The sequence below is a fragment of the Suillus subaureus genome, assembly GCF_016647635.1.
Source record: "Suillus subaureus strain MN1 chromosome Unknown BJ212scaffold_31, whole genome shotgun sequence".
Taxonomy (NCBI): domain Eukaryota; kingdom Fungi; phylum Basidiomycota; class Agaricomycetes; order Boletales; family Suillaceae; genus Suillus; species Suillus subaureus.
The window spans coordinates 368,899-384,022 of record NW_024538587.1 but is presented as its reverse complement, the minus strand read 5'-3'; the positions used below and the strand labels follow the sequence as shown (position 1 = coordinate 384,022).

Here is a 15,124-nt window from a genome sequence, read left to right as displayed (position 1 = left end):
CTCAGCAACCAGAATGTGCTCCAGTGCACCCCTATACTGCGCCTATAGCGCCTCAAAGCGCTTCAAGTATCACTAACCCCATCCTCATCTCTGTCTCCCAAGAAGTGCCCTTTGATGAAATCACATCATCACCAATTCATATCAAAGCGCCCATTATGTGTGCACCTCCAGAACCCATACCTGAACCAGAGAACCCAGTAGCTGAAGGTATCCTGCCCCAGCTCAAAATATGCAAGCCTATCATCACTGCCTGTCATATCCCACAATCTGGACCCATGTTCCATCATATTCCCACACCTTCTGAGCCTACGTCCAGACCACACTTCATATCTAACTCATTCCCAGATCCCCTTCCACTGTGTGCTCCACACCTCAGCAGGATCGACTATGCTCTGGATTTACCCCTGAGCTCCGGACCATCGGATCTCCACTGCTAGCCTGAACCATAACCCCCTGTCCCATCCACCCTATGTACACTCCATCCAGCAAGACATCCGGACTTCACCTCATCTTGGATTCTGGACTCTATCCACCTTCTCATATCCTGGTCCTGTATCCACCTTGTCTTCCGGATCCCCAGATCTCTGGACCTATTCCCACCCTCTGTCTGAGATCCTGCGCCTATCCCCATTTAGGCATTCTCTGCTTTCCAGCTTTCGGTTACCTCTTCTTCTGTCTTGCTTATTGATCCTTGTACGAGTCTTCATCTCTGAGTTCATTTACTTATGTTCTGTCTTACTTACTAATGTGTTTCCACATGCTCATACATAGCCTTGCTCCTTTGCTTACTGATCCCCTCAGATACTGTTCAGTATATAACCCCTGTAGATACTCCTGTAGTTCCTTAGTTTGAATATCAACTTAGACTTGCCCAATCCTCTCTTGGACTTTGGTCCACTAAGTCTGTCCTACTCATCAGGCCTAGGGATTGATTCCCTAGGCCGGAGCTCCACCTTTCCAGCACTTACCCTCTTTCCAGACTTAGGTCCAATCCTTGTCTCTCTGACTCTACCTTAGGGTAGTCTACCTCTGTTTGCTTCTACATCAGATGAAGTCCGATGTAGCCCCTATTCCTTCTGGACCTCCGGACCTCCTGTCCCTTGTACCTCCAGGCATCCTGTCCTTTGGACATTCCGCCCTCTGTACCTTCAGACGTTCCATCCTCCTAACCCTCGGACATCCTATCCTCCTGTCCTTTGGACATCCTGCCCTCTGTACCTTTGGACATCCTGCCCTCTGTACCTTCGGACATCCTGCCCTCTGTACCTTCGGACATCCTGCCCTCTGTACCTTCGGACATCCTGCCCTCTGTACCTTCGGACATCCTGCCCTCTGTACCTTCGGACATCCTGCCCTCTGTACCTTCGGACATCCTGCCCTCTGTACCTTCGGACATCCTGCCCTCTGTACCTTCGGACATCCTGCCCTCTGTACCTTCGGACATCCTGCCCTCTGTACCTTCGGACATCCTGCCCTCTGTACCTTCGGACATCCTGTCCTTCTGTCCTCCATCATCCTGCCCTCCTGTCCTCCTGTCCTCCTGTCCTCCTGTCCTCCTGTCCTCCTGTCCTCCTGTCCTCTGGACCTTCAGACCTCCTATCCTTCCATCCTGTTTCCTGTAGAAGTATTACCTTGCAGTGGGAACTCTCCTGAGCACTTCCTGCGTTCCTCTGGAACTCTCCTGCGCTCCTCCGGACATTTCCCACGCTCCTCTGGAAGTCCTCTAGCACTCTCCAGCAGAGTAGCCAGCCTCCGGAAGTCCTCCGGACTTTGTCGGACCATCATCAGACTTCCTCTGAAATGAAGGGCACATACTCGGGTAAGGGGCACAGCGTACGAGCTGAGGCCAAGCCCCTCTGAGTCAGTCTCTCTCCCCCTTGAGCAACATGGTTCTTAACACTGCCCCAAGTCTTCCAGAAGCACCTCTGGAAGAGATCTCATTACCTTTAGTCAGGGATGACTCTAAACATCTATTGCATATTACTGTGCCAATCCTGGAGTCTCCTGCAGTGTCAGAGACTCATTACATGATGCTATCCGACCAGAGTATGTCTCTGGTAACCCCACGTGTTACTGAAGATTTCGCACATTTCGCGTTTTCAGCATACAGTGACTATCATCTGCCAGTGAAACATCTGTGCATCACATTGCCTATCCACCAAGTAGAGTATGTCTCAGGCGACCCTGAGGCGCCTTCAGAGTGCTGTATTGTGCCTGAGGTTGCGCAGGTTGTGTGCTTAGAGGCACTGTATATTCATCCTCACCTACCATCACATTTCTCATTCATTTCACATCTTACACTCTCAAGGAGCCATTCACCCATCACAAATATCTTGCCTTCATCTTCACATCACTTTGTTCTTAGTTTGTCATTCATGTGCTGCATTTGCACGCCATGTGCCTATATTCCTGTGCTATATGCGCCTATCATTGCAGAAGAGTCTTCCTGCTATTGCATTTTTACTGCTTCATCAATTTCAAGTCACTTTTCTTGGACCTCATATTGGTCTCACCTTAATCTGACGCCTAGGTGCGACTTACACACTTGCCTTGCGCATATTCACGTGCCTATCACATTTACTATCATCTTTGATTTCGCATATTTTGCCTTTATTTGCATTTTCTGCTCATCTGCCTATGATGTTAATATTGTCTTCGCAAGCCCTATCAAGGGCTATCCATTTATGTCTTGGTGCCAATTGGCCCTTGACAAAGAGTCTATCAGATGCAGTCGCGCAATATTTGTGCCTAATTTCGCTTATCATTCATCTCATGTTAATATTCTAACCACATATCAGCCAATCCTCACATTAGAGGATATAGAGAACAATACGCCAAAATGCGATTGTGTGCGCAGCTCAAGCGCACATTACTTGACCCTAGAGCACCTCCATGTGCCTCGCATCGCCCCATTAGGGCGCGCCTTCAACTTGTACTGCAAGGTGCAAGAATTCATTCCACTGGTTACCAGTCCACCACCAGGTTGCATTTGAAGAAGATCCAGATTATACCTGGTAGGAGAGGATGTTGCACAGTCAGAAGATGAAGATACCACCACCACCAGATACAACAACCACCATCATGTCAGTAGTCATCTAGAGTCAGAATTTATTGTCTTCAGCCAGCATGCATTAGTCATTGCTCTAGCCCTCAGCAACAGTCCATTATCATCAGTCTCCATTCAGCAGTCTTAGTTCATGCCTTCACGCCATCTATCAGTCTTTTATACGTTCACACACTGCGTGCACCTTATTCCCACGCTTCGCGCTCTTACGCGCTCAACATTCCCGCATGTGCACTGTAAGGAATGAGATTCCTCCAGGTGTAGATTGCCCATATTTCAACTCACAACAATTGGTACAGTGCACAACTTACCCTCTATGACTTTCCTGCAAAATGCACCAGAGGTGCGACACTTTCCCACACTATGCGATGCATTCCTGTGCATGCACTTGGTCACCTTATGTCACGCAGCATCTGGGAGCATCCATCCATCATCCAACCAGTTCCCTAGTGAGTCCTTTCCCATTTATTCTCATTATCAGACTATATTTGGCATCATATGATATCTTATTTCATCATGGACCCTTTATTTACATCATTTTACATACATAGAGCGCTCCCTATTTGCTTCTGAGCCCTGGGAGCATGCCTAGGCATAGCTTACCTGTTGCCTAGGAAGTTTTTTATATACAAATACACCTACAACCACCATCATGTCAGTAGTCATTGTCTAGTAGTCAGAATTGATCATCATGAGTTAGCATCCATCAGAGTCGTCGCCCTAGTCCTCAGTAGCAGTCAATTATCATCAGTCTCCACTCAGCAGCCTCAGTTCAAGCCTTTACACCATCTTTCAGTCATTTATGTTCATGCACTGTGTGCGCCCTATTCTCATGCTTCATGCTCCTACGTGCTCAACATTCCTGCACACATGCTTTCAGCACATTTCACCAGAGTTGACCTGGTGTCACCTTCATGGATCCTGCTTTCTTTGCTTCCCTTAAGGGCCAAACATATCACCTGGTGCATTTCAACCAACACCTAGAGAGTCAACAGCCTTTCTCTCACCCCAGAGGTAGAGGCCTCTTTCTTTCTTTTGCTCTGCAGCATAGCAGAGTAGTTGAACCTTCAGCACTCCCAGCGTGCTTCACCAGAGTTGACCTGGTGTCACCTTCATGGATTTTGCTTTCTTCGCTTCCCTTAAGGGTCGAACACATCGCTTGGTGCACTTCGACCAACATCTAGAGAGTCAGTAGCCTTCCTCTCACCCCAGAGGTAGAGGCTTTCTTTCTTTCTTTAGCTCTGCAAGCCAGCAGAGCTGTTGAACCTTCACCATACTAAGTTACCAGTTGCAGGTCAGGTGTTCTTGCAAGAGCCTAAGTATAAGGTCCTAGCAGTACAGAACTTCAGAGCAGTCAAATTGCGCAAGATTGTCAAGTATGAGCAAACAGAATGAATTGCACAAGGTCTACAAAAATAACACAAGAGCAACTCTCCTATAGAGCTGAGTCCAGGGGAAAGGGAACTAACTCAATCATATGTACTGCGGTCATTTGATCATAGTGCATGAAGGTCTGGAATGTGTAGGTGAGAATTGTAGCGTAGTTAGCAAGTGTGCAATGAGTCTATATGTAATAAGACATTATGTGCTGCGGAACATGAGTAATGTGTAATAAGACCTGCAGCTTGTTTAGCAATGACATTTGGGAATGCACCAGCAGAGATAGGTGGACATGGATAGGACATGGGAGGATGGTGTGATGATCATGTTCAGGCTGGCCTGCTAGGACCCCATTCTGCAATCCCCATCCAGTCTACACATCTCCTACTCATCTCCGACACTTTCCTGCCATCTCTACATCTCCAATGCATCAGACCCACTCAGAGATCCTGTGCACTTGTCCTACCATGTCCAGTCCAGTCCCGCTTAACCCCACTGGTGTGTAGTCAGTTATTTCCCATTACTGATTGAGTAGACAGCATTATTACATGGATTCCCACTGGCCACAGTACCTCATGGCCTTTTACCTACATATTATTGGACCCATGTTTTTGCTACTACTTTCGCCTATGGACTCTGGATTTTCATGTAGTTAGTTATATAGGGTTGAGCGACCAGAATTACAATCACCACTTAGTAGGAGAGAGAAATCCCCAATACTGGTCACCCCATACCTGTCCTTAGAGTTACCCTTTGCCAATATACCTGTTTACCCACTCTCCTTGACCCAACATGAGTGTCACTTGTTCACTTGACCTTCCCTAACATCTCCAAGCTAGTCCTGATGCTTTTCCTTCCCTCCCCTTACTCTCCTGCCATCTCCACATCTCCACACCTGCGGACCTGATTTCCCACACATCGGACTTCATCCCATACCTTCAGACTTGATCTCTGACCTTCGGACTTTTGACCCTTTGTGTAGTACTGATTATTGGACTTGACTAGACAGCAGATCCCTCGGGTTGAATGTTCTTGCTTGCAAGTGTAGCAGCTAGGTGGGACTAGTAGACATATATTGGCTAGGTATTCTACCAAGTATCTAGCCAAGTTGTGTTATCCACAACAGATTCCCAGGACCAGACCAAAGCTAAATGGGAGTGTGGGTCGCAGGAGGAGTGCACACCTGTTTTCAAGGGAGCATACTAACAGCGGATGAGTTGATATATATGGATTAATGATCAGTGCTTTATCTCCTTTCCTGGTAGTGAGAAGAACTGTGCTGGTGATCATATGTGCCTAGCGCCAGTATGATCGTCACACCACAGCTACAACATCAAGTGAGTTTCTGAGAATGCGGTTATTAGGGAGCAATGGGTCAAACTCCCATATTGCAGTTGTGGTCTCAACATTGGTGATACATGTGATAACTGACATAATGTCAGTGACAGTGAGGTTGACCACATGGGCAAGACAGGAAAGACATTGTTGAGTGGCATTGAAGTTGTATATATGGCAGTGGTGAAATAGCATCTCAATGATGTTGCAAGTGGTGTCATTGTTGCTAGTAGTGTTGGCAGTAATGCAGAAAAGCTATTGCAGAACTCAGCACACAAAAATTGAGACATGGATGGTAGAGTACATACCTTGCTTGATTGCCCATTGATAATTCCTGCACACTCAAACAATCCAAAAAGATAGCATGCAAGATTGTGCCCACTGTGCACTCTGGATATACCTCTGAAAGCGATGACCTGTGAAACAAGCATCCATATACCAGAGGCATTAGCCTTGATCCAGTGAGCTGTTAAGCCTAAAAATGCGGCCTTCATCTGATCAACAGACCACAAGTCTGTAGTCATCTGGTTGTTGTAGCCTGTAAACATTTTGTAAGATATTTCAGAGGAATATGGAGCAGTACTAGTACTCACCTGCATTTGGACCTTGAGACCCTTGATGAATTCAATGAATGCATTGTGGATGTAAGCCGACACATCATGAGTTGAAGGTATGTCTGCCAGTATAGCATTTAGCTGCATTGCCACCAAACAATTTCTAAATGCAGGTTTGTCTGCCACTACAAGGCTCTGCACAACAACACCGTTTCAGCATTTTCCCAATCTCATGGATCATCGATATCATCACTCACCTGATTATCACAGACCACAAATTCAGCAACTGTGCACAGCATGTCCTCCCTTGAATACTCTGTGTTTTGCAACTTCTGGAACATCTGGCCTAGATTTTGTTGGACATCCTTCTCTTGTTTCTTCCTATTTGCTTGCAGCTTCACTATATCATGTGGTATCACATGGTGATTTTCCTTCAGGCCTAGTTCTTTGCATTTGCTCTTGTATACTTCATAATGACTTCAGATGTGTTGCTGACATGAAGAATTACTTCCGACATGGAATGTCTTGTGTTTTCCATGCTTTGCAACAAAATCTGTATCATCTCTACAGATGCAATGTAAGTACTCATCAATATTAGTATTCAATCTGATATACTGACTTGCATATGTTGCACCAGTGCCCCTTTGATGTTTCTACATTTCCATTAGTCTGGCAAAACTTCACTGTACAATGATCCAAGAACACAGTGAGTAAATCAGCTGTGCTTTGTTTGTTTGTTTTTAGCACATCAGGTAGGGTAGCATGGTGCTGTTCCTGCAAGCCATTGTTGTCCTATCTGGTGATGTTGAGCTGATATCCAACACACAGATGACAATAATACAAGTCATGATTACCTCTTCAACTTCAGTATCCTCAATGAAAGGCTCAATTTCTATTTCTTCTTCACTGGCCTGGCTCTCATGGACAACCTCATCAATAGTGTTTCAATGCACATGCTTAGATTTTGGAGGACCTGGAGGTTTCTTTTTCAAAGTATGTTTTGGTTCAGCCTCACTCTCACTGGTTTCTGATTCACTGTTGCTTGATACAGCTTTCTGTTTGTGATTCTTCCTTTTTGGTGACACTTGCTTCATCTTTGGAAGCTGTGAGTGCTTGGCTTTGGCAGATGCCATTGTGGTGACCTTTTCTGTGGGTCATTGCACATGGGTTGACTTCATGGTCAGGTTGAAGAGAAGATTGAGGCAGTGGGGAGATGCAAAGTATTGATTAGTTGGTAGTGTCTTACAGAATCATTCAAATATAACAATGTGTAGAACACATTCCTCTAGTATGACAAAGTCTAGACCAGTTACAACCAGTCTTGGACTGGTTTTTGAAAGACCGGTTGCAGCCTACTGTAGTGTGATCTGGCAGCTGAAGGCAACCAGTTTTTCAGAGTTCAGTCCAGTCTTGTGGAACTACAGTTAAAATTAGGACCAGTCCAGGTCTGGTTGTGCCAAAAAAACCGAATGCTTGGATGCGCCTATCACCTATGACAGGCTATCAATCTCTTTGTCTCCTCCACCGACAAACTTTTTGGGCCGATCACATTCATTTAATGCCATGGACGGGTCACAAAGCACATCCCATGGACTGCATTTGCACTCAAGACATCAGACTGGGAGTGCGTGAACCATACACAAATCATAATGTCAGTAGGTCACAACTAGTCTCTCTTCAGCAATTTTGACTGACATTTTTAGGATGCTAATGATATCCAACAATACTTCTCCTCTGAACAACAACCAACACTATGGCACGCTGTAGAGAATGAGATTCCTCTAGGCTTAGATTGCGCATATTACAACTCACAACAATTGGTATAGCGCACGACTCACTAGCTATGACTTTCACACAAAATGCGCCAGAGGTGCAATGCTTTCCCGCACCATGTGACACATTCCCATGCATGCGCTTGGTCGCACTTTGTTGTGCAGCATCCTGGAGCCTTCATCTATCATCCAACCAGTCCCCTAGTGCATCCCTTTCCATTTATTTTCATTATCAGACCATTTCTAGCATCGTACAATATATCATTTCATTATGGACCCTTTCTTACATCATTTACATACTTAGAGTGCTCCCTGTTCGCTTCTGAGCCCTGGGAGCGCACCTAGGCACAGCTTACCTGTTGCATAGAAAGTTTTGATAGATCAACCACCATCATGTCACTTAGTCTCTAGAGTCAGAATTTATTGTCTTCAGCCAGCATGCATTAGTCGTCGCCCTAGTCCTCAGCAGCAGTCCATTAGCATCAGTATCTTCATCACCAGCCTCACTTCAACGTCTTCACATCATCTTTCAGTCATTTATATGTTCGTGCACTGTGTGCACCCTATTCCCATGCTTCGCGCTCCTACATGCTCAACATTCCTGTGCACATGCTTCACCAGAGTTGACCTGGTATCACCCAGTGGATCTTGCTTTCCTTGCTTCCCCTAAGGGTTGAACATATTGCCTGGCACACTTTGACCAACATCTAGAGAGTCGGTGGCCTTCCTCTCACCCCAGAGGTAGAGGCATCTTTCTTTCTTTAGCTCTGCAAGCCTAGCAGAGCTGTTGAACCTTCAATGCAATACCTGCTATGGAGGAGCTACAGACAGCTTGGGAATCAAAGAGTGAGGATTTACAGTTCATGCTGTACAAGGAGGCTATCCAGTGGGGTATTGCAAAGATTGGAAAATACTATGGCAAATTTAATGACAAACCAGTCTACATTCTTGTGCTTGGTATGTCTATCATGTTGTATTGTGTTTTTGACTAATTAAATGCGCAGTACTACACCCATACTACAAACTTGCATACATCAAAATGGTGTAAGGCAGTCCTGAAGAACAAGCCAAGGAACGAGCTGCTGGGAATCTGAATGCCAAGGATTGGTACAATGAAGCTCTCAAGGTAGTTGAAAAAACTATGGAGGAGTATTGGACCTCACATAAAGCACTTGTAGACTCAGGATGTGCCACCACCAACACCATTGACAATGACTGAACAGTCTCAACTGTCAAAACCATGGAGTCTGAATATGATCATCATCGCCACATGTTGGTTCAGCAGGCAGTCTACAAGCACAACACTGGATGGGCAGCCAAGCTTCGTCATTACCTCAAGGATATGCTGGAGGATGTTACAAAAGAGACAGACATTGTTCAGTGGTGGTCAGTGAGTCTATCTAATATGTTCTAACATATTTTTTATCTCATATCACACAGAGACATGCATCTATCTATCCTACCCTTGCAAGAATCACAATGGACATTTGTGCCATACCAGCATCTTCAGTCCCATGTGAACAATTGTTTTCTGCAGGTGCAGAGATTGCAACAGATCACTGCTCAATATTTGGTGCAGACAAATTTGAGCAACTCCAGATCCTCAAGTGTACATGGCAAGATTCCATTGCAGATAGGGCTGCTTCCAACTCTTTCACTACACAGGAAGTCTTTCTGGAGGAATTCAAAGAGCTGCTGTCCCTTGATGAGAATATGGTTGAGTGGGATCAATCTGAGCCAGACAATATGGTCACTGCATAGTTTGCTTTCCTTACATATCTTAGAATTAGAAGTTTATTGTATCATTGTGCAACCAGTTTCACTTGTGACCAGTTGCAACCAGTTTTTATTGGTCTTGAATTTCTGATCAATGTCAGGCAACCAGAACCAAAGTTTAGCAAAATGTAAGGCAACCACAACCTCAGTCCGGTTGCAACCATTGGTGGTCCCACCCTTGGCACCACTTTCCTCCTGTTCCCAGGGTCTAAGAGACCAGGTTTCCTTGTAGAGTGCAACTTGTCATATCCGCATATCCAGATCTCAGATCTGACCCTTATCTCATCTCAGATCCGACCCTTATCTCATCTCAGATCCACATCTTATCCCCCTCCAACATCTCGTCATTCAATCTGTCCACTCGTCCAGTCTGGTCCACAACTCATCCGAATCCACAACCAGTGCTTGTCTCTTTTCGGTAACCCCCTAACTCCAGTATTTCAGTTATCTGTATATCCATCCTGCTCCCTTATCCGCTACCTATGCTTCATTTCTGTTTCATGATTTGTGATCTGTTTCTACTTACCAATAGACTATCCACATGCTTCGTACATAGCCTCAGACTCTGCTGATTGATCATTCCATTAGATACCTATAGTATATAACCTCCTGTAACTTTCTGTAGTACCCCAGTTTGAATATCATCTTAGTTCTGCTCATTCCTGTCCTCTGGACTTGAGTACCTCTACTCTCATTACCCTCCGAGACTTAGGATTGATTCCTATAGTCTATCCATATCCACCTCTGTCCCCAACAGTCCATTACCGTTAGTTTCTAGTCTGGACTCATCCGGATTAGCCCTACGATACTTATCCCTCATCTGGAAGTCATCCGGATCCGTTACGCTACTCGTCTGACCTTCCAGACACGTTAGCCTTGCCTTCCTGAAATAAGGGGCAATACTCAGGTAAGGGGCACAGCGCATGAGCTGAGGCCGAAGCCCTTCGGATCCAGTTATCCTTTGAGTACGACCTTAACAAACTGGTCTGTGAGACCCCCCCTCTTGTGAGGTCACGAGACCTCTCTGAGGATAGTAGTACCTCTCTCCTCCTGTGAGATCTCTGAGACCTAACCTCTTGTGTGAGCACGAGTCCTCTCTCAGGATTGTGAGTACCTCTCCCCTTGTGTAACCTCTGTTGTCAGTCTCAGTGCTCCCACTCCTCCTCTTGGCACTCCCCTAGTAGAGGCTTCTGTGTGACCTCTACATAGCCTCCTCACCCTCCTCCACCCTCATCTGCACCTCTAAGTGCTCCTTGATAGTAGATACTTGTGTTTATGTTTTTTTTACTATATTCATATGTCATAATACAAACCATTTATTCCCTGCACAATGCACCCAACAATTGAGCACTTATATTTGACTCATTTCACCAAAGGAGATCACTCATGTAAGTCACCAAACAATGTGTTTATTTTCAGCAGCACAAAAGAGATGTAGCAAGTGATGGAACATTGTATGGTACAAGGGAAAGATAGCGAACACAGCATTAGACAAGAAGACATACAAGATTTTTGCAGCAAGACAACAGACACCTCACAATTACCTTTGAATGGTGGCTCCTTCACGTTGTTCTTGTTCTGTCACCTGACTAGGTAAGGTGAGTGGCATATTGGCAATGGGACTTTGGGTGTTGTGGCATCCATCTCCTTGAGGAGGCTGGCGCTGATATGCATGCTCATAGCTAGCATGACCCTTGCGACTTGTGGGATGCATGTATTCTCCATGAATATCCAGCGGGGGAGGTCCATGCAAGCAGTCATCAAGAAATTAACAGTCTGGGTACCACGCATCACGATAGTATGATCACCCATACCCAGTGGCATCATGATAGCCTGTGCTCTGGTCACTGTAATATGGATACTCCCTGTGATAAGGGTAGTCTCCTCCTGGTTGTGGTTGCCTGGTATATGCATGTCAGTCTAAGTCCTCATGGTACATGTACACACCATGTGGACCATCATTGGGGTGGTGATGGTCATCATGTAGTGCAGGAGAGTTGTCTCAGTGAGGGTGCAGGTTGTGGCCATCATTGAGTGGGAGGTCATGGACGTCATTTGCATTATGAGCCTCCCATGATTGACTGCGATTGTGAGAATGCCAATTGTCATGAGGCTCGCACAAGTGTGTGTTGTCTGCCCCACATGAGTCAGCATAGTGAGAGTCTGGTACATTGTGGCCAGAAAGTGAGGGGCTGAGATGTGTGTTCTCCAATGAAGATTGCAGCAGATTTTGAGGTAGTGGGAGAGGGGCATCTGGGACAAGGACAGACTGCCCATCATCTGGTGCAAGCTCTGCAGGGTGATCTGAGCTGTGTGTGGGAGACAGAACTGCCAGAAGAGTAGGTGTTTCCATGACTTGTGCAGATGATGGATGATCAGCAGAGGTCTTGGAGTGTGCAGCTCCATTGTTGTTCCGCAAGTCTTTGTCTTCTTGCAGGAGATGCATGGACTTGGTCAGAACAGGTTGCCTTCCCTTAGGCACAGGACATGCATGTGGCACTAGGCTCATGTTAGTATGTTTTAACATGTATGAGTAGCAAATACCTTTTTGAACATCAGGAGGTCCATCACAAATGCACTTTGCTGCATTGTCTGTATAATCATAAGTCAGGATCACAGCTGAACTGCAATGATCATAGAAGACTCACCTATAGTAGGATGTGATTGTTGTTCGTCCCCTGATGATTCCACCATGACAGGAGATGAGTGCCCTCCTTTGGCATGAGCTTTGCCAGCAGCCTTCACACTTGGCTTCTTCCTAATGACCATCTTCCCTTCTAACTCCTCAATTGATCGTACACATTTCTTTGTAGCTTGTGCACCACCTCTAGCCTTCAACTTCCACTTCCATGAGTGTGAAAAATCATCATAGTCCTTGTCATCCTCACTGGGGATCTCATGACCAGAACCATTGAGAGGCTCCTCCTCCTCCTCCTCCTCCTCCTCATCATCATCATCATCATCATCATCACCATCACCATCATGAGGCTCATCAACACCATCTGGACTAGACTGAACTTCTATCACAACCAGTTTGGTAGGGGGGGTGCTTCGCAAGCTTGAATGGACATGATGGAGGTATAACTACTTCAGGACACAATTTGGTGTTGCAGTGGATGGCAGTTGTAGAGTCCATAGCTGTGATATCTGTGTTACCATCAGTCTGTGTACTAGATGAGGGGACCTTCGGCTTCTTCTTCCTAGTTGTGGCAGAGCTGGGTTGAAGGCATGCAGGGCCTTTATAATCAAAAGTCCTGTTAACAAACATGCACCTCGTGTTTGGAAAGGGAGAGTCTGCAGGAGGTGCCTTGCCAATGATGATGGGCTCCTTGGAGGCTATCACAGCAACTGTCAAGGGCTCAAGTGATTTCAAAAGGCTATAGCATGTACCTCCAATGGCTTTTGTTACTTTGACAACACACATTGTCTTTGCCTTCAATGTGAGTGTGAGTTCATTGACCTCGCATTGCATGAGCCCTGCAACACCTTTACTCCATGAATTACTATTGTGAGACTCTCCTGGCATCAAACTTAAGTACATGGGGTACCCCTCAATACGTAGATGATCATTAGCAAGTGAGCTAGGCATCAATATCTATGGGAAGGGTCTATCTGCAAACTTGCTACTGAGGTCCGCTGGGGAAAATTGTCAGGATCTCACTGTGAGATGTGATGTGCTATGAACCAACTTGTTTGATTAGCCCTGCCTTGAGCGACTTTAATGTGTCCTTCTCTTCACCTACATCAGATGAGCTCATGTCCAAGACCTCTATCGGTGCCTGCTCCTGATCCCCTTCAGTGGCCTTGAAGGTCTGTTCCACGGTAGCAAGTGACATAGTATTGTATACATGGGCTTTCATGTGCCCGATGATGACATGGTCACTGGCTTGGCAGTGCCTCTCAAAGAACTACAGAGAGTATTAAAAATTGTGAGAAGAATTTTGAGGTTGGTGACACTTACACCACTAGCACCAGGTGTCATGTGAACATGGCCAAGTGATGCATCTTCATTGACAATATTGCCACACATGACCAGGGCAGCCTCAAAACCTTGCCTGGTAGCAGCTCGGTCAAGCTGCAGGCAGGACATTCAGCTCGTCAACAAAATATTACAACATGAGATCACTCATGATGCTTCCTACCCTCCTGGTAAGCTTCTGAAATGTTTGTGTGTGCTGTGTGATGGTTTGAGGAGCATCTGACAGCATGTCAAGTTCTTTGTAGGTATTGAGGATATCCTGATAAGAATCTGGGTAGGTGATTTTGAAGTGCTTGTAGCACTGACGGAAAACACCAGTGCCTATAAAATCAATAATCAGCATGGAGTGAATAGTGTGCAGAAAAACAGATCATTTACTTGGTGTCATTGAACCATCCTGGGGAGGAGCATCTTCACCAAGCCTTGCAAGTTCCTGGTGCATGCAGTCCTCAAAGTACCCCACATAAAGGTTCCAGTAGTTAGTGTTACTGATCACTCAACCTTGACTCTTCATCCACAGGCTGATTACCTGGTGAGAGGGCATGTTCATATTCTTTGCAGTGTCAATGACAATGGCATCCAATGCAGTGAAACCTTCTTCAAGTGCAGAGTTTGTCTCTATTGAACATCGACCAGCAACAGGTGCACTGTCATTATCCATTGCAAAATCAGACTCAACATAAGATCCAGTGGTTGACAGACTGAATGTCACCATGCAGTGATGTGGCCTACTGGCAGCAGGTGGAGCCAAAAATTCTCCAGGCTTGATGGGAGTTGGCAGGATGATATGTGTTGTTGGTAAGGAGTTCACCAGTGCTATGGACGTAAAATTCCAGGGCCCATCTTGCAGACCTCCCTGAGAGCTTTGACCTGCAGGCATGAGAAAAGGTGATGTTGGTAACTGAGAATACAAAGCCAGCGGGCTAGGTGAGAGTCTGGGAATTTCCGCAGACCACAAAGACCAGGCTTTGGACAGCATTGGGAGGAGGTTAAAAGGACCCATGGAGCATACTGGGGCTGCTGGTGCTGCTGGTGCTGCTGCTGGCCAGTGGGTGCCAAAGTGTCAGCAAATAGATCTTCCACCCACACAGGGTGCTGAGCAGGCACATCCTCAACCAGAAAAGAGTTGTGGTGGCTATTTAAAATAGAGTGCATGGAATCTAGCAGCAAAGGTAAAGTCAGACATCTGGTAGAAAAGTTTTGATGAAAAATTACCAGAAATGAAGCTATTAGTAGTCTGGTAACTGGGAGCACATGCTGCTTG

At 45.9% G+C, this 15,124-nt stretch overlaps 3 protein-coding genes across 3 annotated transcripts; 1 reads left to right on the top strand and 2 right to left on the bottom strand.

Annotated features, from left to right (window-relative positions):
• Nucleotides 1–1,277: 1,277 nt before the first annotated feature.
• BJ212DRAFT_1226616 (uncharacterized protein) lies at nt 1,278–1,484 on the top strand (the record flags this gene model as incomplete). Its single annotated transcript, XM_041329460.1, has 1 exon — nt 1,278–1,484. A coding segment is annotated over one exon (207 nt), but the record flags the coding sequence as incomplete, so codon positions are not given.
• A 4,206-nt stretch (nt 1,485–5,690) lies between these two features.
• On the bottom strand, nt 5,691–7,466 carry BJ212DRAFT_1302242 (uncharacterized protein; the record flags this gene model as incomplete). Its single annotated transcript, XM_041333234.1, has 10 exons — nt 5,691–5,769; nt 5,877–6,034; nt 6,088–6,113; nt 6,180–6,273; nt 6,373–6,528; nt 6,591–6,799; nt 6,842–6,897; nt 6,953–7,016; nt 7,160–7,262; nt 7,287–7,466. 10 exons carry the CDS (start codon nt 7,464–7,466, stop codon nt 5,691–5,693), a joined length of 1,125 nt encoding a protein of 374 aa, XP_041189707.1.
• A 6,227-nt stretch (nt 7,467–13,693) lies between these two features.
• On the bottom strand, nt 13,694–14,158 carry BJ212DRAFT_1219116 (uncharacterized protein; the record flags this gene model as incomplete). The annotated part of the gene is made up of 3 exons (XM_041329348.1): nt 13,694–13,789; nt 13,843–13,936; nt 13,998–14,158. Coding segments are annotated over 3 exons (351 nt in total), but the record flags the coding sequence as incomplete, so codon positions are not given.
• Between the last annotated feature and the right edge of the window lie 966 nt (nt 14,159–15,124).